At 43.3% G+C, this 26,148-nt stretch overlaps 1 protein-coding gene and 6 non-coding genes across 7 annotated transcripts; 3 read left to right on the forward strand and 4 right to left on the reverse strand.

The window, feature by feature from the left end:
* Positions 1–629: 629 nt before the first annotated feature.
* LOC126021545 (U1 spliceosomal RNA) lies at positions 630–793 on the forward strand. Its single transcript, XR_007500052.1, has one exon. It is a non-coding gene; the product is annotated as a U1 spliceosomal RNA (small nuclear RNA).
* A 1,728-nt stretch (positions 794–2,521) lies between these two features.
* On the forward strand, positions 2,522–2,595 carry TRNAN-GUU (transfer RNA asparagine (anticodon GUU)). The gene has a single exon. It is a non-coding gene; the product is annotated as a tRNA-Asn (tRNA).
* A 2,976-nt stretch (positions 2,596–5,571) lies between these two features.
* On the reverse strand, positions 5,572–5,644 carry TRNAK-CUU (transfer RNA lysine (anticodon CUU)). Its single transcript has one exon. It is a non-coding gene; the product is annotated as a tRNA-Lys (tRNA).
* A 307-nt stretch (positions 5,645–5,951) lies between these two features.
* On the reverse strand, positions 5,952–6,023 carry TRNAH-GUG (transfer RNA histidin (anticodon GUG)). The gene has a single exon. It is a non-coding gene; the product is annotated as a tRNA-His (tRNA).
* A 1,318-nt stretch (positions 6,024–7,341) lies between these two features.
* TRNAG-UCC (transfer RNA glycine (anticodon UCC)) lies at positions 7,342–7,413 on the reverse strand. The gene has a single exon. It is a non-coding gene; the product is annotated as a tRNA-Gly (tRNA).
* A 3,454-nt stretch (positions 7,414–10,867) lies between these two features.
* Positions 10,868–10,939, reverse strand: TRNAE-CUC (transfer RNA glutamic acid (anticodon CUC)). The gene has a single exon. It is a non-coding gene; the product is annotated as a tRNA-Glu (tRNA).
* A 9,703-nt stretch (positions 10,940–20,642) lies between these two features.
* Positions 20,643–25,576, forward strand: HJV (hemojuvelin BMP co-receptor). Its single transcript, XM_049782105.1, has 4 exons — positions 20,643–20,842; positions 21,987–22,173; positions 22,439–22,992; positions 24,909–25,576. Exons 2-4 carry the CDS (start codon positions 22,071–22,073, stop codon positions 25,530–25,532), a joined length of 1,281 nt encoding a protein of 426 aa, XP_049638062.1. The 5' UTR covers positions 20,643–20,842; positions 21,987–22,070; the 3' UTR covers positions 25,533–25,576.
* Positions 25,577–26,148: the final 572 nt, after the last annotated feature.

The raw sequence follows: 26,148 nt of genomic DNA on the forward strand, positions 1-26,148 counted from the left end.
ATTGGAATGTCTGCGTGCAGAAAATCCTTGCCAGCAATTTTCCTTCCGTTTCCCTCCCCAGCAAAGACAAAACCAAGGTGCAGGCATGCTTAGAACATCAGAGGAAGGAAAATGCAGTTGGAGCACAGTTCCCACCTTCACTGCAGCTCCAGCCCTTCCTGGGATGTCTAGTCAGTCTCTGATTCCTAACCCGGAGGCTCTGCAGCAAAGAGAAGAAGTTCGTTTCCTTCATTTTCTCCATAGTGTGCAAACTTCTGAAGGAGCTGGAGGACTCCCTCGGAAAGTCCTTCCACGAGGACTAGGAGAGAGCAACTCAAACGCCAGTCTGTGGGACTCGCGACCAGACTCTCTAGTTTGCAACCCACCTGCGGGAGGAGCCCTTCCGTTAGGCCCCTAAGGGGCGGGGCGGATGCAAATGAGGCGACGCGGGGGCTGATGTCTGGTGATTTCTGTCATAATTCTCCGCCGTTTCCTACACCGTGCAAGCATTTTCTTGGCTGAGGATCGCGGCTGAGAGCAGCTTCTCTAAGGGCAGTATGGCCAGGGTTTTGAGCGTTGTTGCGTCAAGTCACCGTGTGCTTACAGTGTACGGGCCTTGTGGCTGGTGCGAGAGGGCAGCCTCGGAAGTCATACTTACCTGGCAGGGGCGATCCCATGATCACGAAGGTGGTTTCCCCAGGGTGAGGCTCGCCCATTGCACTGCGGGCGTGCTGACCCCTGCGATTTCCCCAAATGCGGGAAACTCGACTGCGTAATTTGTGGTAGTGGGGGACTGCGTGCGCGCTCTCCCCTGATAATTTGTTCACAAGAAAAGATCTCAGTACCTATACCTATTCCCGTAGGCTATCCTTTTGTTGCCAAGCTGTTCTCTTTGCTTACGGAGGTTTGCTTAGATTACATAGCATTCATTTCTGACTGCTTCTAACCGACTTCTGAGCCAGGCTAACACTGTCGTAGACTTTATTACCTATGTTATATAGCCTTCAACTCATTTTCTTACATGTGCACTAGGTGTCACTCCAGATTTAAGAAATCTTGTCGGGCTTCAGGGACCTCGGATGCAGACCATTGATTGATGCAAGTCAGCTGCCAGGTGTGACCCAAAAATACAAGTGTGGTGTCTCAAGTGTGGAGGAGGGAGACTCAGTAGCAACTTCATAGTCATTATTATGTCTCTGGTAGAAGCACTTAATTATAGGAATTAAGATCAACCAAGTCAAAATTTATAATTCGGGAAGCAAATAATCACTGTGTATTATTTTTTCCTTTCTTTTTTTTGTGGGGGGAGGGGTTGTTTTGTTTTAGGGCCACACCCAGCAGTGCTCAGGGGTTACTACTGGCTCTGCCTCAGGCATCACTCCTGGCAGGCTCACAGGACCGTAAGAGATGTCAGGGATCAAACCTGGGTCAGCCACGTTCAAGGCAAGCGTCCTACCCACTGTAATATTTCTCGGACCCTTGCGTATTACTTCAGATCATAATGAGATGCTCTTCTCACTTTGACCACTTATCCTGAACCTGGGTGAAATAGCACCATATATTGTGTTTGGAACATAATACCATTTTGTCAGGTGCTACCCAGATTTCCAAGATATTTTCCTCCAGTTAGCACGAAACCCAAATCTTCAAGGGCATGCCACTCTTCCACCAGAAAGCCCCACTTCAGGGTAGTGAGCTTGATCCTAGGTCAACTGTCAAATACTTTGGGTGAGAAGCAAGGCAGTACGGAATTCCATAATGCAGAATAAGGCATTTTGGAAGTTTACAAAAAATGTAGAGTTAGCAGAACCATTGCAGGCAGAAAAGCAAGGCTTAATTAAAAGGGTGTGGTTGTTGTTTTTCTGGTGAGTTATTCCCTTGAGAGCAAAATGGCCTTTTTTAAAATATAATTTTTATTTTGATCATAGTGACAAAATTGCCTTTTTTATGATTCGGGATACAAAGTTTATTCAACTTCCCAAACTGTGGCTGACAGATTTTTCCCTCAGAGGGAGCAGAGTTGGTCTCAGTTGTTGCCTGTTTGGGCCTTCAGTAGGGGGAGCAGCTAGGTCATCATGGTGAGTGGAACCCCCACAATGCATCATCTGCATATCAGGTCTCCAGTCACTTTGCTTTTTGCTTTGATTTCTGCGGTGCTGGCGATTCCTTGCAAGGCAAGTGCTCCGCAAATGAGCCACTTTCCAAATCATTTGAGTTCATGGATTCAGGAGATGCCCAGCTCAAGGTTTTGTCTCCACCGGACCGGCTGCTTGTGCAGGCTTGTCGTTGGGGACCCCACCGGCAGCGGGCTTTTGGGGGGCGCAATTGCGTCTCCAGATCCCACGGCGCCTCAGAGGGCACGAAGAGTGGGGACGAGATGACTCTTCCTGGAGGACTCGGTTGCCACTGGAAACGAGGGCGGGTGCCAGATCCCTTTAGACACTTGCATTGGCTACCTGGCTCCTAGGGACCCGGGACGTCATTCTTCCATGAGACCCGGCCTCTGTGACCAGGAAGTGGATCTGAACAAGGAGGTTCCTGTGTCTCTGTGGCGCAATCGGTTAGCGCGTTCGGCTGTTAACCGAAAGGTTGGTGGTTCGAGCCCACCCAGGGACGTTAGTTTTACTTAAAGCCCTTTACTCAAAAGCCTAATGTAGGCCATCAACACTCTCAGGACATCTCAAAGACCTCGACGCTATGCAGTGTTCAGTAAAATTTGAACCACAGCACCGTATCCTTTCAACTCTATTTGCTTCTTTTACTATTTTTTCCCTCTTTTTTCAATTAATCATTCTTCCCTGGAAAGCTGAAAATCAAAAAAATTGAGAACAAGAACATCTATATCTCAGGCTCTTCCTCAGTGAGGCCCTGCGATTTACAACATTGTTCAAGATCGGGTTTCATGCGTACAACTTTCCAACACCACACCCTCCACCAACATCTGATTCTGTCCACCAGCCTTCATACACCCCACAACACCCCCAAGATCAGTTCTGTCTGTACATCAACTCTTAGCTTGTGCCTCAATTTCTTTGTTTGTCATAGGAGAAAAAGATGCTTTTAGAATTCCTTTTAAGCAGCTGCATAACCTTCCATGGGATGGACAGATCACTCCATGGTTCCAAGGGTGTGGCTGTTATAATAAAAATTTTTTCAGAAAACATTCTTATACAAATAGATCACGTGTGTAAGGATTTCCCTAGAAGTCTGCTTCTTGGTAGTAGACTTACCAGATCAAATTATTAATATGTTTCTACTTTTGCTAGTTCTGGAATACTTGCCCTCCAAGAAAGTTGTGCCAGTTGTTTTTGCTTTATTTTTGTGTGATATTTCACAACAGTCCAGACACCAGCTCAGAAACCTTGTTCTGTGCTGAGATCAAACCCTGGGATCAAACTGTGGATCAGACAGACCCAAGCCTTACCCTCTAGACTATTTTTCTAGCCCCTGAGACCCTTTGAAAACAAACCCCAACGGCCAACCCTGACTTTCCCTTGTCTTCTACTTCGTCCTTCCTCCCTGTATCAGGAGGGATCAACTCCCTCTCTCCCACTCCAAGGTTGCTCTCCCCAGGCCTTCCCTGAACCCCCCCAAGTACTGGCTGAGCTTCCTTCAAGTTGGACTAGCCAGCTGAGTGTTGCTCGACCCAAACAGTAGGCCCTAGCTGGAACCTAGGTCTGCTGTATGTTGTTGAGCCCTTTTAAGCTCTCTCCCCTGCAAGAACTTAAAGAACAATCTTAAAATACTCAGTCACTTAAGGCCAGAGTAATATGATTGTACAGCGGTTAGGGTGCTTGCTTTTGTATTCAGCTAGCCCAGGTTCAACACCACAGGAATTAGTGCAATCACTGAGAGCAGAAATGAAATGAAATAAGTAGGAAATTGTTTATATGATTTTTTTAAATTTTTATTTTACTGAAATCATTATGATCTACAGAATTCTTCATAGTTGAATTTCAGATATACAGTGAGTCAGGGCCTTCCCACCATCAGTGGCAACCTCCCTCCACCAACGGACCCAGAGTGCATCCTGTACCACTACCCTATGCTGCCAGTATAGCAGGACCCTTTAAGTTTAGAAGCTAAAAGTTTAGGTCCCTTGATTCTATTGTCATTGACTTTGGCTTGGATATTTAGTTCTGCCCTTATTTATTTCCTCATCAATGCCTCTAAGACCACTTGGCCCCTGGCCCCCAGCCTTTCTGTATTCCTTTCCTCTTAGTTTTATAGAAAAATGAGGGAAGAGTTGGTAAAATAAAGTAATCCTTGTCCCAAGGTTCTATGAAAAAGTCAGGATCCCCGTTCTAAAAGATAAGAGATTTAAAACAAAAACAATAGATCTTTTTTCTTTTCTTTTCTTTTCTTTTTTTTTTTTTCCTCTTTTTAAAAAGGTGTTGCATGGCAGGGTTTTTTTGGGTTTTGGTTTTTTTGTTTGTTTGTTTGTTTGTTTGCATAGGAACAGCAAAATATGGAGAAAAAAGAAAGGAAAAAACTTTAGCCTAGTTTTTTTTAAACACAACATGAATTATACATATATTTGGACTTGACTGAACAAGATTCTGTTTACTTTATGTAACCAAATTTTTTAATACTTTCTCTCAAGGCTTTTGAGTTTGTGTCACAGGAGCGCCTCCCCTTATGGCCCCTCACACACAAAGAATCAAAGATTGTTTCATGTCTTCTGCTACGGCTTGCTCAGGGGGCAGAGCAGAGGACCTCACTGCTGGGGGAACCCATAGGCCCCAAACTAGAAAGAGCTGCTCATTAAAAACACAATTCGCTAATTAGACATTTAAAAGTTGCTAACAAGATATTGTCTAAGCTGTAAAATTCAAAACAGTTTTGCTAAAAATGATATTTATAAGTCCCTTCAAGAAATTAGTATTCATCATCATTAAAACTATCTATTCACTTAAACCTTCTAGTTTTATTATCTTTCTGGTTTTATTATCTTATTATTTTCTTATTAATTAATGTATCATTTATTATCTTTTTTTATATTCACTCACACCTATATATATTCACTTACATATAATTATATTAGTCCATCATTATTTCAGCATTTTTCTAGTAAAATATAAGAAAATTATATACATATTTAATTATATTGTGAAATACGTTGAATTATAACTTTGCAATAGATGTACAAAAATATGAGGCAAATTTCTCTTGGAAAAATATGCTTTTTGCACAATTTTTTTCCAGTGATACAAATGTTATCTATTACTATATATGTGCTGTACCTCTATATTGAAAAAGGGAAGAATGAAAATGATTTATTTATAATAAATATTTGAAGCCAGAGTGGATAGCAAAGTAAGTTTTGCATTTGCCTGGCCTATGGTCAACCCAAATTCAAATAAGACAACCTGATTGTTCCCTGAGCTTCGAGGAACAAATATAGGTTTTTTCCTGAGAAGAGTTAAAATAAACTGTATTCAGGTAATTTGTTAAAATTTATTCTTACAATTGTATTTCTGTTGTGAGCTTATCCTTCTTCTCAATTACATTTTCACCTTTGTTACTTCAAAAAAAAACACACACACACATACACAACTCACCTAAGATGTTTTGAAAAAGAGTTACCAGCAACGCCCAACGTGGGGCTCGAACCCACGACCCTGAGATTAAGAGTCTCATGCTCTACCGACTGAGCTAGCCGGGCGCTGACAACCGGGCCATAACTTTTTGCTTATAATTGCTTAACTGAGTTTGCTCGGGCTGGAAGCAAAATTTGTGCAGAGGTCTCAGGGGTCGAAATGAGACGACCCGGGTTGAAGAGTCCAGAATGCCGCCACTTGGAGAACCAAAGCGCCTGGTGAGACTTGCAGGAATCCGGGGAGTCGCAGTCGGGAACCTATTTCAGGCAACGTTTCACCCGACTCGCACGCAGCCTGGACGAAGAAATAAAAGCCCCCTTCCCTTCAAAGGGTTGCAAAAAGCCAACGGCGCCCGAGGAAGGGGCCAGGAAGTGCCGTGACTCGGATTCGAACCGAGGTTGCTGCGGCCACAACGCAGAGTACTAACCACTATACGATCACGGCGCGCCACCAGCCGGCGGGCGCTCTGCGGCGGGTCCGGAAGCTTTTTGTGGGAAGTTCCAAGGCCGCTTTGCCAGATGTGTCAGTCGCCAGATGTGTCAGACGGGCGGAGGGACAAAAGAAAAACAAGGACAAGGAAAATAGGCATTTTAATCATTTACTTTTTAATGATTCCTTTATTTAAATACAATGGCTAATACTGTTGCTCAGAATAAAATCATTTTTAGCAGTCAATGTCAATACTTCTACAACCAGTGTATAATATTCCCTCCACTGTTCCCCCAGTTTTCCGTGCCCCCTAAAGACTGCCCCTTGGCAGATATGAATAATTGACTTAATATTGCTTGTTGCAAATACACGGTGATGAGATGAAGATTTTAAAAGAAAATTTGTGAGAATTCTTATTGCTCTCAAGGAGGTTAATTCAATCATTGTCTGGATATTCTCACTCTAAGTTGTTAGTTGAATATTCTATTGGTTTAGTTTGTTGGTTCTTTCGTTTTGGGGTCACATCAGGAATCTCTCCTCACTTTACACCCAGAAAATCCTGTCAATAGGCTCAGACTTGGAGGCTCAATCCTTGCAGGCCATGTGCAAGGCAAGCACTGCTAGACTATCATCCCTGCAGCCCCAAGTTCAGCATTCTGCTGTTGGTTTTGTTTCTGCGCTTTGTTTTTGTTCATATGAGCTTCTATGGCTTCTATGATCATTTTACATCTAGTTTGGCATATTCATGTCGGGGAATATGTATTTAAATGATGGGTGGGTCCTAGACTTTGGGAATCTGTGGAGCTGGGCTGGTGATGAGTTCATATGGAGGAGAGTGTTGAAAAACAAGAGGAGGAAGAAGCAAAGGAAGCTGAAGAAGAAGAGGAGAAAGAGGAAGAAGGACAAGAAGAGAAGAGAAAAGACAAGAAAAGGGGGGAGAAGAAAATGAAGAGGAGGAGAAAAAAAGTAGAGAGGAAGAAGAGAAAGAAAAAGAAAGAGAAGAAATAAAAAAAGGAGAATGGGCTGAAAATTTGTTTTTCATTTCTTGTCTTATAATTGTGGCTTCGTTTGAGCACTGTGATTAGAAACATGTCTGTAGTTGGGTTTCAGTTAAAAAATGAAAATAAATTTTAAAACAAAGTGGAGGTTTCGACCAGCCCAGAGTAGGCTGCCAGAGGAGAACTGGGGGGCCGCTCGAGGCCTCCCCGCAAGAGCCTCTCCCTTCACCTCAGGCTGTCGCCGCCGAGTGGCAGAGCCGGGACCGACGCGGACCGTGAGACTGAGGAAAGGCGACTCTGGCCTCCGTTCATGAGTTCAGAAACAAAAGCTTAGTTGCGTTGGCCGGGAATCGAACCCGGGTCAACTGCTTGGAAGGCAGCTATGCTCACCACTATACCACCAACGCAGGTACAAAGAATGGTTGGCTGTTTTTAAGGAAAAGAAGTTCATCCTGACGAACGCTCATCCAGAAGGAAAAGAAGATGCTCTTGGCTCTTCTTGTGACTGAAACCCAACCACAGGCCAGGTTTGCAATCAGGGCATTGAAATAAAGATATAAAAACAGAAAACAGCAAATGTTGACGGAAACAACACATTTCATGAAATACACACTGTTCAAGATTCACAGAACGGAATGACTGTAAATGGAATCGGAACACCTGAAATACCAGAAATGTTTTTCATCACGGTTCTGTCATTATATTTCTGAACTTATTAAGGTTTAATAGAACAATAAATACAGTGAAGTACACTGCAACAAAAAAAAAAGAAGAAAAGAAAAGAGGAAGAGGAGGAGGCGGCTAGGGATGTGGTTCAATTTTTAGAGCAGATGATCTAGATGTGTTAATTGGATCCCAGATGATCTCATGGTCATGCTCTAATATTCTCACAACTTGTATGAAGTCGTGTATATCTGTACGTATAAAAATGTGATATACTTATGCATACTCACATCTAATAAAGCAACTGTTAAAAAAAGAAAGAAGGAAGGAAGAAGGGAGGGAGAGAGAGAAAGAGAAAGAAAGAGAGAAGGAAGGAAGGAAAGAAAGAAAGAAAGAAAGAAAGAAAGAAAGAAAGAAAGAAAGAAAGAAAGAAAGAAAGAAAGAAAGAAAGAAAGAAAGAAAGAAAGAAAGAGAGAGAGAGAAAGAAAGAAAGAAAGAGAGAGAGAGAAAGAGAGAGAGAGAAAGAAAGAGAGAGAGAGAAAGAGAGAGAGAAAGAAAGAGAGAGAGAGAAAGAAAGAAAGAAAGAAAGAAAGAAAGAAAGAAAGAAAGAAAGAAAGAAAGAAAGAAAGAAAGAAAGAAAGAAAGAAAGAAAGAAAGAAAGAAAGAAAGAAAGAAAGAAAGAAAGAAAGAAAGAAAGAAAGAAAGAAAGAAAGAAAGAAAGAAAGAGAAAGAAAGAAAGAAAGAAAGAAAGAAAGAAAGAAAGAAAGAGGGGCCCGGAGAGATAGCACAGCGGTGTTTGCCTTGCAAGCAGCCGATCCAGGACCAAAGGTGGTTGGTTCGAATCCCGGTGTCCCATATGGTCCCCCGTGCCTGCCAGGAGCGATTTCTGAGCATAGAGCCAGGAGTAACCCCTGAGCACCGCCGGGTGTGACCCAAAAACTAAAAAAAAAAAAAAAGAAAAAAGAAAGAGAGAGAGAGAGAAAGAAAGAAAAAAAGAAAGTTCTAAGTTCGTGTCCCCTTTAATTTTCTCAGGCCTCCATGCAAGAAAAGTCGCTTCTAGTTTTCATCTCCAGACCTTGGAATGGGACTTCAGAAAATAAACTTGAGAGTGTGTCATTCCAACTCCAGGGAACCCATAGGGCAAATGCATCCAGTTGATGTACTTAGAGACAAATTAAAGGGAGCTTGCCCCTTGGTCATTATCTCTAGTACCATTATATATATTGATCATTATCTATAGTATTATATATATTGATAATCATCTCTACTATCGTTATATATTGATCATTATCTATAGCAGAGGTCCTCAAACTATGGCCCGCGGGCCACATATTGTATTTGTATCTGTTTTGTTTCTTCATTGCAAAATAAGATATATGCAATGTGCATAAGAATTCGTTCATAAGTTTTGTTTTTACTATAGTCAGACCCTCCAATGGTCTGAGGGACAGTGAACTGGCCCCCTGTTTAAAAAGTTTGAGGACCCCTGATCTATAGTATCATTATATATTATATAATATATCATATTATATATTACATATATATGTTGCTAAATATAATGTGGAGTGACAGGAGCAATTTCTACTATCTATGAATGTTACCAGATTTTTTTTATCTTTCTAAAAGTGGAGAATAGGAAAGAAGTCTTTATTGCATCCATTCTATCACCATTGCACTTGATGGTTTTCATAAATTGATCAGTTATTTATATTAGTTTTAAAACTGACTATAGCATATGCTTGACCTCTCTCTCACCTTCTGAATATTTCCATGACAGATTTCTATCAGTTTGTCATTTGTCTTTAATATCATTGATAGAAAGTTTAGATGAGCAAAAAATGGTGTCTTTATGTAATGTACATTGTGGCAAAAGTCTTCTAGCCCAATAGTAATTTGATTATCCACTGGTGAGTTTTCCAACTTTTTAATTATTTCAATATTTGTACTTGATTCTTTAATTCATTAACTATACAGTATGAGGCAGTAATCCGTTTTCATGAATTTAGACTAAGGCATTATTTAGAGTTAAAGACAAAGGTATTCATCACAACCTTCTTTGTAAAATCAGAATTGGAGGGAGGGCAGGGAATTAAGCATCTAGAAATATGACTGACTCTAGAGACTTTGAATTTTTTAAATCAGACGAAATTTGTAAAATTATGTTTACATTTTGTATCTCTGATGAAAACATATATTGGTAAGCCTCTGTGGAAGGCATGTTAGCAATATCTTTCCACAGCACAATTATTTATATCTATTGATCCAGGACTTTGATTCTTGGGTATTTACTCCATACACGCAAAATATTATTTAATGATTTTAATAAATACTTTACCGTTATTTATGGGAGCACTGAGTGTAAAAGGAAACGAGTAGAAACTGCCCAGTTGTCCAATATGGGGGGCCATTCAGTTAAATATAGAATATTTATACAACAGAATACTATGTGCCATATGAGAGAATGAGCTAGTTCTTCCTGGCCAGCCTGTAGCTATTTCTAAAGTATATAAAATATAGTTGCATGAAAAGACTACCTGCAGGAAAATGCATATAAGTTGCCAACTTTGTACATGGTGGATATATATTTAAACCCATACGTTTTGATGAATGTAATGTGACTATTAAGACATTATATCTTATTATACTGAACACTGACTGACTTATCCTAATCCATAAAAATCAACTAGGAGTTTTAAATCAATAAATAAACCAAATAAGTGAGAGGACAATATTAGATTACTGAAGAATATTTTCCCACTGGAAAGTTTTAGAAATAAATAATGTGTTAAAAGTGTTGTGTTGGTAGTAAATGAGTATGTTTGGTTCTCACTGTGTGACAAAACTGATGCTGAATTCTTTCCCTCGTTTTCTGCGTTTCCTACAGCAGTCCAGCTGTGAGAGGATAATGATCAGTAGAAACGACGTTAAAGATTAAAAGGAACTAAATAGGATATTGTTTCAAAAATCTACTTACGGGGCCGGAGAGATAGCATGGAGGTAAGGCATTTGCCTTTCATGCAAGAGGTCATCGGTTCGAATCCCGGCGCCCCATATGGTCCCCCGTGCCTGCCAGGAGCAATTTCTGAGCCTGGAGCCAGGAATAACCCCTGAACACTGCCGGGTGTGACCCAAAAACCACCAAAAAAAAAAAAAAAAAAAAAAAATCTACTTACTATAACATTATAAAAAATATGCTCCTTCCCTGACCGGGAATCGAACCCGGGCCGCGGCGGTGAGAGCGCCGAATCCTAACCACTAGACCACCAGGGAGGCTGCGTGTAGGCTCTGACAGAAACTACATGGTCCCATCGGATCTTGCTCTTGCTCTATTCTTGCAATATTGTGTATTTTTATTGTCTCAATTCTAAGATTTCAGAGATTTAGACTCTCTGCAAATCGAAACATCCAACCAGCTGGGCCGCGCAGTTTCCTGCAGCTGCAGCCTCCGAGTTGTGGACACCGCAGAAATGCACAGGGTTGCCCCGAAAGCTGGCCCCCACTCGGCCTAGAAGCTTCCTCGGGGAGTCCAAAGGAGCCGCTGGACCTTGCTGCAGCTTGATCCCGCACAACCTGCGGGTGCTTCAACCGTCCACCGAGTCTGAGTTGAAGTCTGGTAGGGAGGGGACGCGGCTATGGCAACCGTTTGCAAACGAAGCAAATGAGCAGAAGGAACGTGAGCTGGTGCCGGCAGAGGAAGAGCGTTTAATTCCCCCCGCAAATGTGGCCAAAGATAACGGTGGCTGTCAGTGGGACCAGTGGATGTTCATTCTTCCCTCTTGCAGCTTTTCTTTAGGTTTGAGTTTTAAACAATAAACAGTTGCAAAGAACAGTAATAAGTCTCTTAATTACCTTAAATAATGATTTAACTTAAGTCATTCATGATGATGTAGCAGCAAGGCCTGACAGGGGGAAATGGGCTGTAAAATATGGAATATCAATTATCATATACGTATATTTATTTATAATAGAATATGGAGTTTTAGACATTATGCTTTGCTTTTAAAACATTAATGTTAAAATGCTGTTTTCAGATAAGTACTCATTCTGCAGTCATCTAATTTCAACCTTCCTATGGTTGAAAGGTGAAAAAAATTAGAATATGTAAATGTTGGGGTTTTTTTTTTTTCTTAAAAAAAAAGAAAGCCAGCCCTCCTGTTGTAATATGTCCCTGAGCAGCCTTAAAAAGCTACTTTCCTTTCTTAAAAAACTACAATCATGCTAGTAATCATGATGCTTAAATAAAGATGTTATATATTAAAAAATAAATAAGTAATTTTTAAAAAGCCACTTCCTCTTACTCCACTTCTGTCCCCACTGGGGACTTACCTGATCTCCAACACTGAAGAAAAGTGTCTGACCTCCAGAGCAGCATCATGAGAACCTACTTCAATGAGCACCCGAGAAATAATTCATTTCTTTGAGTCACAATGACTCAAAAATCCCTTTGCCTCGGCTACGTCAGTCTGCTGGCAGGTTTGGTAACATAAGGCAATAAGGTGGCTCCCACTTCTTTGGGAAGATCTAACTAGACTCAGCCAGCTCTTTCTCCTAGCATCACACACCTAACTCAGTATAATGCCCATCAAGTACATGAGCACTTTCGCTCTCTTTCATGCTAGCAGAGCAGCTATAGTCTCTGCATCTGCAATTCACCATGATGGTGCTTCTGCTGTCATTATTTTCCTTTACCCTATTGTTCCTGGGGAGTCAGTACAGGGACCCTTTGGGCTTGGGCCTGCCATGATGGAGTGTGAGGCATTAGCCTAGAAGCCAGCAAGAAGGAAAGATGAACAAAAGGTTTTAAAATCTTGACTATTTCTCCCAGTCCCCAGAGGGTGAAAACCCAAATACTTAATCCTGAAGGTCTTGCACCCCTGCTTTTATTTTATAGACTAGGTATCAAATTGGATCCCCACATTGTCTGCACTCATCCAAGAGCTAGGGCAGGATAAATACACACTGCAGAATCTCATCAAGAAAAGCTGCATCCGCAGTGCTCCAGGTTTCTTCCACTGGAGTGTTTTGTTGTTCTCTTGGCCTAGAGAAATCAACTTTTTATGAGCCCCTGCTCTGCCAAAGTAAGTCTTTCTCTTCACAGAGCAAGAATCCAGTCATGGGACCAGAGCTAGCATGGAGGTAAGCCAGAAGTTAACCCTGAGCGCCGCCCGGTGTGACCCCCTCCCCCAAACAACAACAACAAGAATCCAGTCATGATCATATTTTTTCCTTTTGTTTTTGTTTGGGCCACACCCAACAGTGCTCAGGCCTTATTTCTGGCTCTGTGCTCAGGGATCATTTAAGGCCACTAGCGGGGGTGGAATCAAACACAGGTCAGAGGCATGCAAATACCCTTTCCAGTCTACTATCTCTCCAGCTACCATGGTAATTTTTCTGCTAACATCCGATACTCATGGCAGCATGAAAATAGCTAAAACGAAGAAGCAACCCAGATGCCCATCAATAAATGAATGAAGAAACAAACAGCCATAAACATGCACCCATATATTTATTATTTGGTTCTAAGGAATGAAGTCCAGAAAGATAGTATAGCAGATAGGATGCTTGCTTTATAAGCAGCTGGCCCTGGTTCAATCTTCATCCCATATGGTCTCCTAAACACCATCAGGAATAATTTTTGGGTGCAGAGCTCAGGAGTAATGAAAAAAAGGGGGGGAAATAAGGTACTGATACATGTTAGAATTAGATGAACCTCAAAAACATTGTACTAAATGAGGAATGCAGAGCAGCTGAAGCTGCATCAAAGACAACAAGGCCACAGGAGGGAGAACCTGTCCTAGAAATACACAAGAATGAAGACACAAATTATCAGAATCTGTGGGACACAGCAAAAACTGTACTAAAAGGAAATTTTATAGCTTTGCAAGCATCCCTGAGGAAGAAAAAAAGGGGCCTATATAAATAACTTAATGCCACAGCTTACAAAACTGGAAAGTGATCAACAACATGAACCAGAAAAAGAAAGATGGGAAAGAAATAATAAAGCTTTGAGCAGAAACAATGAATAGGAAATCCAAAAAACAATCTGAAAGATCAAAGCAAGAGTTGGGTTTTTGAAAAAAATAAAAAAGATAGATAAACTATTAGCAAAATTCACAAAGAAAGGAAGAGAGAACTTTAACAAACTGACTCAGAAATTAAAACAGGCAGATTACTACAGATACAACAGAAATTCAAAGGGTAATCAGAGACTACTATGAGAAACTCTATGCCACAAAACATGAGAACCTAAAAGCAATGGTTAGATTCTTGGACTTATAACCTAAGTTAGAACCACGATAACTAGCATATCTCAACGAACCCGTCACTATTGAGGAAATTAAAATGGCAATCAAACGTCATTCCAAAAACAAAAACCCAGGCCCAGATGGATTCACTAACAAATTCTTTCAAATCTTCTAAAAGGACCTACTGTCTATATTTTTCAGGCTTTTCCAGGAAATTGAAGAAACAGAAACACTTCCAAATAGTTTTTATGAAGCTAACATCACTTTGATACCAAAAATAGACAGATGCCTCCAAAAAAAGAGAACTACAAACCAATATTCCTGATGAACATGGATGCAAAGATCCTTAAAATCCTAACAAATAGGATCCAGTGCCTCATCAATAAAGTCATGAACAAGTAGGATTCATTCTGGAGATGCAAGGATAGTTCAGCATATGCAAGTCAATCAATGTAATACACCACATCAACAAAAGGAAAATTAGGGCCCGGAGAGACAGCACAGCGGCGTTTGCCTTGCAAGCAGCCGATCCAGGACCAAAGGTGGTTGGTTCGAATCCCGGTGTCCCATATGGTCCCCCGTGCCTGCCAGGAGCTATTTCTGAGCATAGAGCCAGGAGTAACCCCTGAGCACCGCCGGGTGTGACCCAAAAACCAAAACCAAAACCAAAAAAAAAAAAAAAAGGAAAATTAAAAACCATATGATCATATCAATAGATACACTATTTATAAAGCCAGGATTTGGAAACAACCCAGTTGCCCAACAACAGATGAATGGCTAAAGAAACTGTGATACATCTATACAGGTGAATAATACGCAGCTGTTAGAAAAAATGAAATGATGAAATTTGCTTATACATGGCTATTATGTTGAGTGAAATTAGAGGGAGAGAGATAAATACAGAATAGTCTCACTCATATAAGGGATTTAAGAAAAATATAAGACAATATGATATTAACACCAAGAGACAATAAAGGTGAGGGCTGGAAGGACCAGCCCATGGTAAGGAGCTTATCACAAAGAGTAGTAAGTACAGTTAGAGAAATAACTATACTAAAGCTACCATGACAATGATAGAAAGAGAAATACAATGCCTTTCTAGAAGACAAGCAGGAGATGGAGGGGAGGGAAATGAGGGGACAATGGTGGTGGGAAAGTTGCACTGGTGGAGCGGGTGTGCATTTTATGACTGAAACCCAATTATAAACATGTTTGTAACCATGGTGCTTAAAAATTATTTAAAATAAATAATAAAAGAACATACAAAAATTGTACTAAATGAAAGAAATTAAACACAAAAGTCAGACACAGCAAAAATTTATACAAGATATTGATTCTATTTACATGAAATTCAGAATGGATAAATCCATGAAAAGAATAAGCAAATGGTGATGCCAGAAACTATGAAATGATTGTGTAATGTGAACAGGGCTTCCTCTTGGCGTGATGAAATGTTCTGAAATAAGATGGTGGTCATGGTTGTGTAAGATTTTAAATTTGCTAAGTGCCACTGTATCATATCAGAAATTGCTCCTGGCTCGAGGAATTATATGGGACACCAGTGGATCCAATTGCAGTTCATCCTAGGTTAGTTCGTGCAAGGCAAATGCCCTACTGCTTGCGCCACTGCTCCGGCTCCAAACAGGGATTTCTTTTTTTTTTTATTTTGGTTTTTGGGCCACACCCGGTCCGTCCTAGGCTAGCGCAGGCAAGGCAGGCACCTTACCTCTAGCGCCACCGCCCGGCCCCCCAAAGAGGGATTTCTAATAAGAATTTGGTAGCTATAGATAAAAATTATCCTAAAAGTAATATGGAAAGACAAATGAACTAGAATAGCTAAAACAGTTTGGGGGGAATTAGAATTAGGGAGCAATAGCTATGACTCAGAGTGGTGGGGCAATCGGGGAGGACCCTTGCCTTGCATGAGAATGACCCAGGTTTGATCCCTGGTACCTCATATGGTCTCCCAAGCCCTCCAGGAGTGATTCCTGAGTTCAGAGCAGGAGTAACCAACCCTGAGAGCACTGCCAGGTGTGGCCCTCCCAAAAAATGAGTATTGGGGCATATGATGTATGTGAGATATATCCAACTAATTTTTTTTTTTTTTTTTTTTTTTTTTTGGTTTTTGGGTCACACCCGGCAGTGCTCAGGGGTTACTCCTGGCTGTCTGCTCAGAAATAGCTCCTGGCAGGCACGGGGGACCATATGGGACACCGGGATTCGAACCAACCACCTTTGGTCCTGGATCGGCTGCTTGCAAGGCAAACACCGCTGTGCTATCTCTCCGGGCCCACCAACTAATTTTTTTAATAATAATTTTTATTTTGACCAAAGTGGATTACAAATCATTCACAGTAAAATTTTAGGTATATAGTGACATTGAATCAGGGGCATTCTCACCACCAATGTTGTCCTCCGTTCTCCCCATCCCCCCACCCAACCCCCATTTCCAGCATGCATCCCATATCTTCCTCCTTTGCTGCTAGTATAAGTAGTCCCCTCTGTGTCTAGCTTGTTGTAGATTGAGTATTGATCTACTTGCCTTTGGCTTTGGATTTGGTACCTAAGTCTGATCATTTTTTATTTCTACTCAATGTTCTTATGACTGTTACCCAACTAATTTTTTTAAGTGCAAAAGCAATAGTTTTTATGGTGTACAATGCTGAAGAAGTCAGATGTACTCTGACAAACTGGGAGGAGTGAGCCTTGAAATACTGCAGTATGTGGCACCAAAAACAACAACAACAACCCAAAAGAGTAACTCAAAGTGAGTTACTCAAGCTTAAAAAGTGAAGGAGGAAAAAAGTGAAATTTTTTATGATTAAGTCAAAGATTTGACAGCAAAACTGTGATCCATAAAATGACAAAGAAATTGGGGGGAAGGGGAGTTGTTGGCCAGAGGATAGTACAGATATAGTAGTACATGATTGCTCTGCATACGGCTGGTCCAGGTTTGATTCCCAGCATTCCATACAGGAGGCAGGAGTAAGCTCTTAGCATCACTGGGAGAGGAGGAAATGTTTGTGGTCAGTTAAAATGATAAATTATAAAAATTAAATAGCACAGCGGGTAGGATGTTTGCCTTGTCTGCAAACAACCAGGTTGGATCCCCTACATTCCATAGATTCCCTGAGCCTGCCAGGAGTGATTTCTGAGCACAGGGCCAAGAGTAACTTCTGAACGCTGCTGGGTGTGGTCCCCCAAAACAAAACAGGCTTGGACTAGCCAGAGAGGTCAGGTTTTGCAGGCTGAGGACTAAGTTTGATCCTCAGTACTATATGGTCCCTGTGCACTGGCAGGATGACCTCAAAGCATAGAGCTGAGGCAGGGTGTGACCCTCAAAACAAAAATTAAACAACTAGTTTTCTCTGTTACAAAAACGAAAAGACAAATTACTGATTGGGTAAAAAAATATGTATATGCTGCATAGCCAGCAAAGAACTAATATCTAGAATATATAAAGAACTTTATTGGAATGACAAAAATTCAAAATAGTGACATCAGATGTCAATGAGAATAATTCAGAGAACTCAGATAACTTATACATTGTTCAAAGAAATAGAAAATTGGTAAACTACTCTGGAAAACTGCTTGACACTTTATTGGGGGAAAAATGAAATATGCAAAGACCAGCTTTTTCACTCCTGAGTATTTATCCCAGAGAAGTAAAAGTTAATGTTCATATAAAACTTGTACAGAAATCTTTATAGTGATCCATTAATACTAGCCCAACACTGCAACGAAGGAAGATTTTCTTCAACTGTGCTGAAAGGCTAGATTGTAGAACTTTGTAATAAAAAGGAATAAACATTTGATACATAATAGAGGAAGCTCCAGAAAAATTGTGTTGAAAAAAAAACTTCTGAAAGTTACATGCTACGTTGACTCAGTTTATTTGCCATACAAAATTATAAAGATAGAAACCAAGTTAATTTGACATCAATAGATGTCAGAAGTGGGGTTTGGTAATTAGTGAGAAGTTGGTAGGGCAACATAAGGATGCTTTTGATGGAAATATCTTATAATTTAAATATAGTCATGTCAGTATCTAGGTTATAGTGTATTATAGTCATTATGAAAAACTGATTTATGTTTTTTGTTTTGTTTTGTTTGTGATTTGGATCTACACCCAGAAGTGCTTGAGGAACCATATAAAATGCCAGGGATTGAACCTGGGCCAACCATGTGCAAGGCAAACATTCTACCCACAAGTGACCTACCTGCTATACCGGAAGTGTACAGTTCAGTAATGTTAGGTACAATCACATTATTGACAACCGATTTCCAGAACATTCTTTTTTTTTTTTTTTTTTTAATTTTGTGGATGGAGACATTCTTGGAACTCAAACTTAATCCTGGTTCTGTGTTCAGGGATCACTATGGCATAGTTTGGAAAGCATATGAGTTGAACAGGGGTCAACTGTTTGCAAAGCAAGTGCCTTAACCCCTGAATTATCTCTCTAGCCCCTGCTGGAAAGTTTTCATATGTTTTTTTTTCCAATATTTTAATTCCCAACAAAAAAATAGGATAAGGGGCTGAGAGATAGTATGCTGGACTAGAGCACATGCTTGGTCTGCAGGAGCCCACCCAGGCTCAATCCCTGGCACCATGCCTGAAGCTAGGAGTAGCCCCTATGCACACTGGGTGTGATCCAAAAAATAAATAAAATAAGAAAAATGTTGAATTTCCAATTACTAGCAATTTTGAAAATAAATAGATAGATCCCTTGGCATTCTCCAATGATCATAAATGTGTTAGCATTTTAAAGTATCGTTGTAAATTCATAGATTTATCTTTGATATGCATCAAACTGATGCATAAAGTCATTGTAGGTAGCATTCATTTTGGTGCTCAAATTGTTCCTTCTTTTTCAGGAGAAAACTGTGTTAGGATCAGTGTTCTTGGTGTGTGTGTGTGTGTATGTGTATGTGTGTGTGTGTATGTGTGTGTGTGTGTGTGTGTGTGTGTGTGTGTGTGTGTGTGTGTGGTCACATCCTGTAGTGCCTGTAACTCACACAATGCCATGAGTGAGGGGCCTCCCTGTCAGTTCTTATGGAAATATGTAGTGCCAGGATAGAATCTGGAGCTTCCACATGCAAAGCCTGTACTCCAGCCAATGAACCATCTTGGCAAAGGCTGTATCCTTAGAAATGCCTAATGGTAAAACACGTAAACTTGCAATTATGCTTCCATATTTTTTCTCTTTTGGATTACACCCAGCAGAGCTCAGTGCTTACTCGTGGCTCTGAGCTCAGGGATCACTCTGGGTGAGCACAAAAGACTATATGCAGGGCTAGACCAGCTACCCTACTTAGCTCTCTGGTCCTTTACATTTTCAATTTAAGTTCAGAATGATAGAATTTCCACTAACTTCATAAATAATACATTTGGATCGCTTTACTCTAAATTCATGATTCACAAAAACACCAGCATGTTTACTTATTTGTTTTATCCTACAATATACCCATAATATATACAACATACCCATAATACCCAGAATAACATCATAACTACTTAGAAACATTAATATATATATATAGCTATATTCAGTGGTGCTTAGGGCTTCCTTGTGGCTCATGTGCTTAGAAACCATCCCTGGAGGTGCTTTAGGGAACCATATAGGGTGTTAGGGATCAAACCCAAGTTGGTAATGTGTAAGGCAAGCACCCTACCTGCTACACTATTTCTCCAGTCCCAGAATTTTCCATTTTTATGATAAAACTTCTTGTGAAATGGCCACATGTAATCTAGAGGGAAACTAAATCTGTCATATGTATGTGCATAATAAAGAGTAGGGTAAGCCCCTGGATTCTGGATCAAATAGAGCTAATTAATGTAGGTGCTGCAACGACACTATTAGTAATCAACCCTGGTGTTATTTTTGCTTGGCATGTACTTAGAAATGATACTCCCGGATGCCTTTGACTGTAAATAGGACATGGGTAATTCCTTGGTTGCAATATCTGAAAAGGTCAACATGATTATGTTACTTCATAAAGCATCTTTCAGAAACTCTTTTCAGTTCATCTCTTCTCTCCAAATTCTCCTTCCCTATAGATCAGAACCCTTATTTAAAAAAAAAAAATTCTTATTTTCTACCTCTTTGTCTTTGCTAGCCTCCTCCCCTAGCAACTCAGGAGCTTAAATGTTGTTCTTGGTGAGAGGGAGCAAAGTATTGGTGTGTAAATGAAGGGAATGAAAATAGAGGTGATAGTAGGATTGACAACTGCTAGGATCTGAGCTGGCTGACTGCAGCAAGCCCAGAACTTCAACAAGGGCTCAGCTCAGATTTCTTTGCTTGACAGCTGGCTTTTTCAGTCCATCTGATATACCCTGCCTCTAGTGGGGGAGGGCTGTAAACTACCTCTGCTGCGGATCAGAGACCTCTCAGATACAGTTTACAGAAAGAGATGCAACAGTTAATATAGGAGGGAGGGATGTATGAAACGCATACAATTGATAAGGTATATAACCGAGCACTGGCTGAGAGCACTTGGAGAATGTTGGAGGGCTGCATGGAGTAGAATCATATAAACAAATTGGATAGCCGACTTGCCTGGAATATTTTGGTCTCTTTCTTGGCACCCTCAGATTCCATATTCTGTTCCTCTTACCAGCCCCAAGTCCCTCATCCTACCCCCACTAATGTTCCTGGAATATTGGACTTAGCTATTTTTAAAACCGTCAACTCAGTAGCCACCTCCCTCCCCTGTTCAGCTGTCCAGCACTCTGCTGGGCAGTTTGTCCCCCTCCCCCCTATCCCAACCTTCTCGGGCTCTCTGACCTCAGTGAGATTGCAGCCGGCCTGGGGACCTCGGAGAGACATGGAAGAAGAGAGAGGGGGTTCCCTGATGGTTGTCGACCAACAGAGTAGGCCACCATGGCTGGAGACTTGGCTCTCAGAGTAATGAGTGATCTCTGGAAACAGTAAGTTCCAATGCAAATGCAATTCCTTTAACCCGCTTCTAGATAGATTGAAGTTAGCCTTTCATGATATGACAACATCTACTTGGATTCTCTGGTCCCCAAAACTCTCTTCCATAGCAAGGTGCCCCGACTCCATTTCTTTTTCTGTCTCCGTTCTCTCTGCCCTCCAGCCACAGGAATGTGAGGGAAGAAGCCTGGTCTCAGGCTAGGTTTCCTTCTCCTTACCTGTTGTTAATTTGAGACCTCGGATAAAATGCTAGGAAGAGTCTCACTTTCCTGAGCTGTGGTTTTCTCACCAAGGCCAAAGTCAGACTCAGCTGATTAGTCAGCAGCCCCCTCAGCCCCCCTCCTCCAGAGCAGCACCTTCACTTGGTTCCAGCTCTGCGATGCAGGGCCAGTCCCAATCTTGTCCTCACCTGGGAGCCAGGAGTGTGCAGGAGAGAGAAGTCCCACTCCAAAACCCATCCACATCCACAGACTGAGAACTTTGAGACTTGCACAGAGTAATGAAAAGAGTGATTTTTCCTCTGTCAGATTTGGAAAGACACATAAACTATTATTGACTTAAAGCAAATGAAGATTGTTTTGCATACTTGCTTTGCACTCTATTATAACGGAAACCCTAAAGTAAAAGAGAGTGGTTCCCGGTTTATTTGAATACTGAAAGAGAATTCTACCCACGTTGCTGAAAGAAAAAAAGAACTGAATGATTGCTGGAGGTGTATGGGGTCCCGCATCCTTCTGAGAAGGGGTTAGTTAGTCAGAGGCTTGTTTCTGAAATAGTCTCATACCCTGGTTCTATTGGGATCTGATTATTCCTATTGAGTTCCAATATTCCTAATTTTCTGACCTTGCTACTGTTTGGTAGCTGGGGATGGGGCAATACAGTGGACTCTGCACCCCACAACCCCCATCCACTCAAACTTCCTTCCACCTCCACCGTGGTCTATTGCATAAGGGGACAGAAAGTGTCCCACGAACTCAGGGCAGCGAGACCTAACAAGTATTCACAGTCTGGGGGAACCCCAATATAATATTCCCCAACCTCCGGTCCCTTCTTTCTTTCTTTCTTTGACCTCTCCAAGTTCTCTGAACAATTTTCAACTCCTGTCTCATTCCCTGCTTACCCCAATATCTTTTGCAGGACGCCTGCACAGATTCCTTTAGGTAGGAGAGTCGCCTACTGCAAAGAGCCGGAGGAGCCTGGGGGGGACCTGGCCGGCTAGGTATGGGGGGTCGATCAGGAGGCCGGCCCCCTGATCCCGGGTCCCCCCTTGGCGGCCCCTCAGCTCTAAGAGCTCTGGCGCTGCTGTTCCTCTTCTGTGCGCAAGGTATGGACCGCAGGGGGCAAGCAGGGGCTGGGGGTGGGGGGTGCTGTGTGCAAGGGGAGAGAGTTATTGGGGTCCACTCAGCTCTCCAATGGAGCTGGGACGTCCCATTACGCGGGGGAAAGGCTCTGGAACCCGAGGGAACGGGAGGAGAGAAATGCAACGGTTTGCAACGGTTTCCAAGAAGGGGATGCCCAGGAGGTGCCTGGAAGGGTGGCGGAGCCCGAGCGACCCTGCAAGGTGCCAACCCAGTCCCCGTCGCTCGCAGCTCAGGCCCAGTGCAAGATCCTGCGCTGCAACGCCGAATACGTGGCGTCCACGCTGAGTCTCCGCGGGGCCGGCGAGTCGAGTGTCCGCGGTGCGGGGTCGGACTCGGCCTCTCTCTGCCGGGCGCTCCGCTCCTACGCGCTGTGCACCCGGCGCACCGCGCGCACCTGCCGGGGGGACCTGGCGTTCCACTCGGCCGTGCACGGCATCGAGGACCTCATGATCCAGCACAACTGCTCGCGCCAGGGCCCCACGGCGCCCCCGCCGCCCCCACCCCGCGGGCCGGCCCTGCCCGGCTCGGGGGCGCTCCGCCCCGCCGGCCCCGCGGCCCCCGACCCCTGCGACTACGAGGGCCAGTTCGCCCGGCTGCACGGCCGAGCGCCCGGCTTCCTGCACTGCGCGGCCTTCGGGGACCCTCATGTGCGCAGCTTCCACCACCACTTCCACACCTGCCGCGTGCAAGGCGCGTGGCCCCTGCTGGACAACGACTTCCTCTCCGTGCAGGCCACCAGCTCCCCCGTGGCCTTGGGGGCCAACGCCACCACCACGCGCAAGGTCAGGGACCCCGGCGAGCTTGGCCCTCCCCTGCTCGGTCGCCCCAACCCCAGCCCTTTCAATGGTCCTCAAACTACGGCCCGCGGGCCACATCTTGTATTTATTCCCATTTTGTTTCTTCACTTCTAAATAAGATATATGCAGTGTGCATAGAAATTTGTTCATAATTTTTGTTTTTACTATGATCTGGCCCTCCAACAGTCTGAAGGACAGTGAACTGGCCCCCTGTTTAAAAAGTTTGAGGACCCCTGCGAGTGCATGCGGCCCCAGGGGTCAACCTTTGAAGCAGTGTTTTTCAACCTTTTAAAGGCACACTTTTTTTCATGAAAAAAGAAAAAATCACGAGGCACACCACCATTAGAAAATGTTAAAAAAAAATTTAACACTGTGCCTATATTGACTCTCTAAAACGTAATTCTCTTGAATAGGAATCCAATAAACACAAAGAAATTATTTTATTTTTAAGGTTTATATATATACTCTAAATTTATTTATCTACATGTGAAAATATAATATATAATAATATAATATATAATATATAACATAATATAATATACATTATCTACATTCTATACTTTTATTTTTATTTTTATTTATTTATTTATTTTTGGTTTTTGGGTCACACCCGGCATTGCTCAGGGGTTACTCCTGGCTGTCTGCTCAGAAATAGCTCCTGGCAGGCACAGGGGACTATATGGGACACCGGGATTCGAACCAACCACCTTTGGTCCTGGATCAGCCGTTTGCAAGGCAAACACTGCTGTGCTATCTCTCCGGGCCCTATACTTTTATTTTTTTAAGAATAATTTTTATTTCGACCAAAGTAGACTACAAATCTTTCACAGTAATATTTTAGGTACGTATGACATTGAATGAGGGGCATTCCCACCACCAATTATTTTATAATCACTTTATTCTGAAATAATAAATGATGACAATGATCTAGTCTATTTGTGAGCCGAAGCCGCATGTTATGAATGAAATTGGAATTTTTTTCCCTCGGCACACTAAATATCTCATGGCACACCAGTGGTTGAAAAAACGCTGCTTTGGGGCTGGGGAGGTAGCATGGAGAAGGATGGTGTTCAAATCCCCGCATCCCATATGGTCCACTGAACCTGCCAGGAGTGATTTCTGAGTGTAGAGCCAGGAGGAACTCCTGAGCGCTCCCGGGTGTGACCCAAAAATGAAGGAAGGAAGGAAGGAAGGAAGGAAGGAAGGAAGGAAGGAAGGAAGGAAGGAAGGAAGGAAGGAAGGAGGGAGGGAGGGAGGGAGGGAGGGAGGGAGGGAGGGAGGGAGGGAGGGAGGGAGGGAGGGAGGAAAAAAGGAAGGAGAAGGAGGGAGAGGAGGAAGGAAGGAAGGAGGGAGGGAGGGAAGGAGGAAGGGAGGAAGGAAGGAAGGAAAGAGGAAGGAGGAAGGAAGGAGGAAGGGAGGGAGGAAGGAAGGAAAGGAAGGAAGGGAGGAAGAAGGAAGGAAGGAAGGAAGGAAGGAAGGAAGGAAGGAAGGAAGGAAGGAAGGAAGGAGGGAGGGAGGGAAGGAGGAAGGGAGGGAGGAAGGAAGGAAAGGAAGGAAGGAAGGAAGGAAGGAAGGAAGGAAGGAAGGAAAGAAGAAAGAAAAAACGCTGCTTTGAGGGACCCACTGCTGGCCCCTCTCTCTGCCCAACGCTGCCTGGGTCCCTAGTCCCTAGGTGCCCGGTCCCTGGGTAGTGCCCACATGGATTCAGAAAGCGGCCAGGAGTGGGTGCAAGAGTTGTGTGGGTGCAAGAGTTCTGAGAGCCAGATGCAGAGGATGGAGCTGGACGGAGGTGACACGGAAGCAGAAAGGGGTCAGGGAGCCAGGCAGGGCCTTGCTAGCAAGGCCTTGCACCCTAGGGGTGCACCAAGCCCACAGTGAACTCTCCTCTCTCGCCTTCACAGCTCACCATCATATTTAAGAACATGCAGGAGTGCATCGACCAGAAGGTGTACCAGGCTGAAGTGGACAATCTTCCCGTGGCCTTTGAGGACGGCTCTGTCAATGGGGGGAACCGACCCGGGGGTTCCAGCCTGTCCATCCGGACGGCCGCCCCGGGTGGCCACGTGGAGATCCAGGCTGCCTACATCGGCACCACCATCGTGATCCGGCAGACTGCCGGGCAGCTGTCCTTCTCCATCAGGGTGGCCGAGGACGTGGCCAGGGCTTTCTCGGCTGAGCAGGACCTGCAACTCTGTGTGGGTGGGTGTCCTCCAAGCCAGCAGCTCTCACGCCTGGAGCGCCAGCGCCGGGGTGCCATCAGCCCGGAGACTGCCTGGCAACTGTGCAAGGAAGGGCTGCCCGTGGAGGACGCTTATTTCCACTCCTGTGTCTTCGACGTTCTCATCTCCGGGGACCCCAACTTTACTGTGGCAGCTCGGGCGGCTCTGGAGGATGCCCGCGCTTTCCTGCCAGACTTGGACAAATTGCATCTGTTCCTCTCTGATGCTGGGGCCCCTCCGTGCTCAGCCATGCTCAGAGGTCCAGCTCTCTCTGGACTCTTGGTTCTGTGGCTTTTCACTCGGTGATGAATCCAACAATCCCTGGACTGAAGTGAAAACAATCTGGGGATGTGGAATCGCAGAAGGAAACTGCGAATTCTAGGAGTTGGATGAAGCAGTGGCATTCAACCCAGAGTCAGAAAAGACTACTGTATAGGGTGGGGCCATTATTATTGATTGCAAAGAGTCTGGGCAAGGTGTCTGCATCCCAGGACCTTGTCACTAAATAGAAAGAGAAATATATATATATATGACCATTGCCCACCAAACTCAAAATCTGGGGCCAAAGAGATAGTCCAGTGGGCAGGGTGCTTGCCTTGCCCAGGCCAACCCAGGTTTGATCTAGGTGTGTATCTTAGATGCCTATGTCTGCCAGGAGTGAATCTTGAACACCATCGAGTATGGCTCAAAAACCAAAAAAGAATAAAGGAACTAAAACATCTCTCTATGTAGGGGCCGGAGAGATAGCACAACTTGAATGAAGTCAACCCAGGAGGGACCTGGTTCAGCATCCTATATGGTCCCCTAGCCTGCCAGGGGCAATTTCTGAGCGAAGAGCCAGAAGTAACCCTCTGAGCGCCACTGGGTGTGGCCCAGAAACCAAACAATCAATCAATCAATAAAAAAAAAAAATCTCATTATG

This window comes from Suncus etruscus, chromosome 10, assembly GCF_024139225.1.
Source record: "Suncus etruscus isolate mSunEtr1 chromosome 10, mSunEtr1.pri.cur, whole genome shotgun sequence".
In the NCBI taxonomy this organism is placed as follows: domain Eukaryota; kingdom Metazoa; phylum Chordata; class Mammalia; order Eulipotyphla; family Soricidae; genus Suncus; species Suncus etruscus.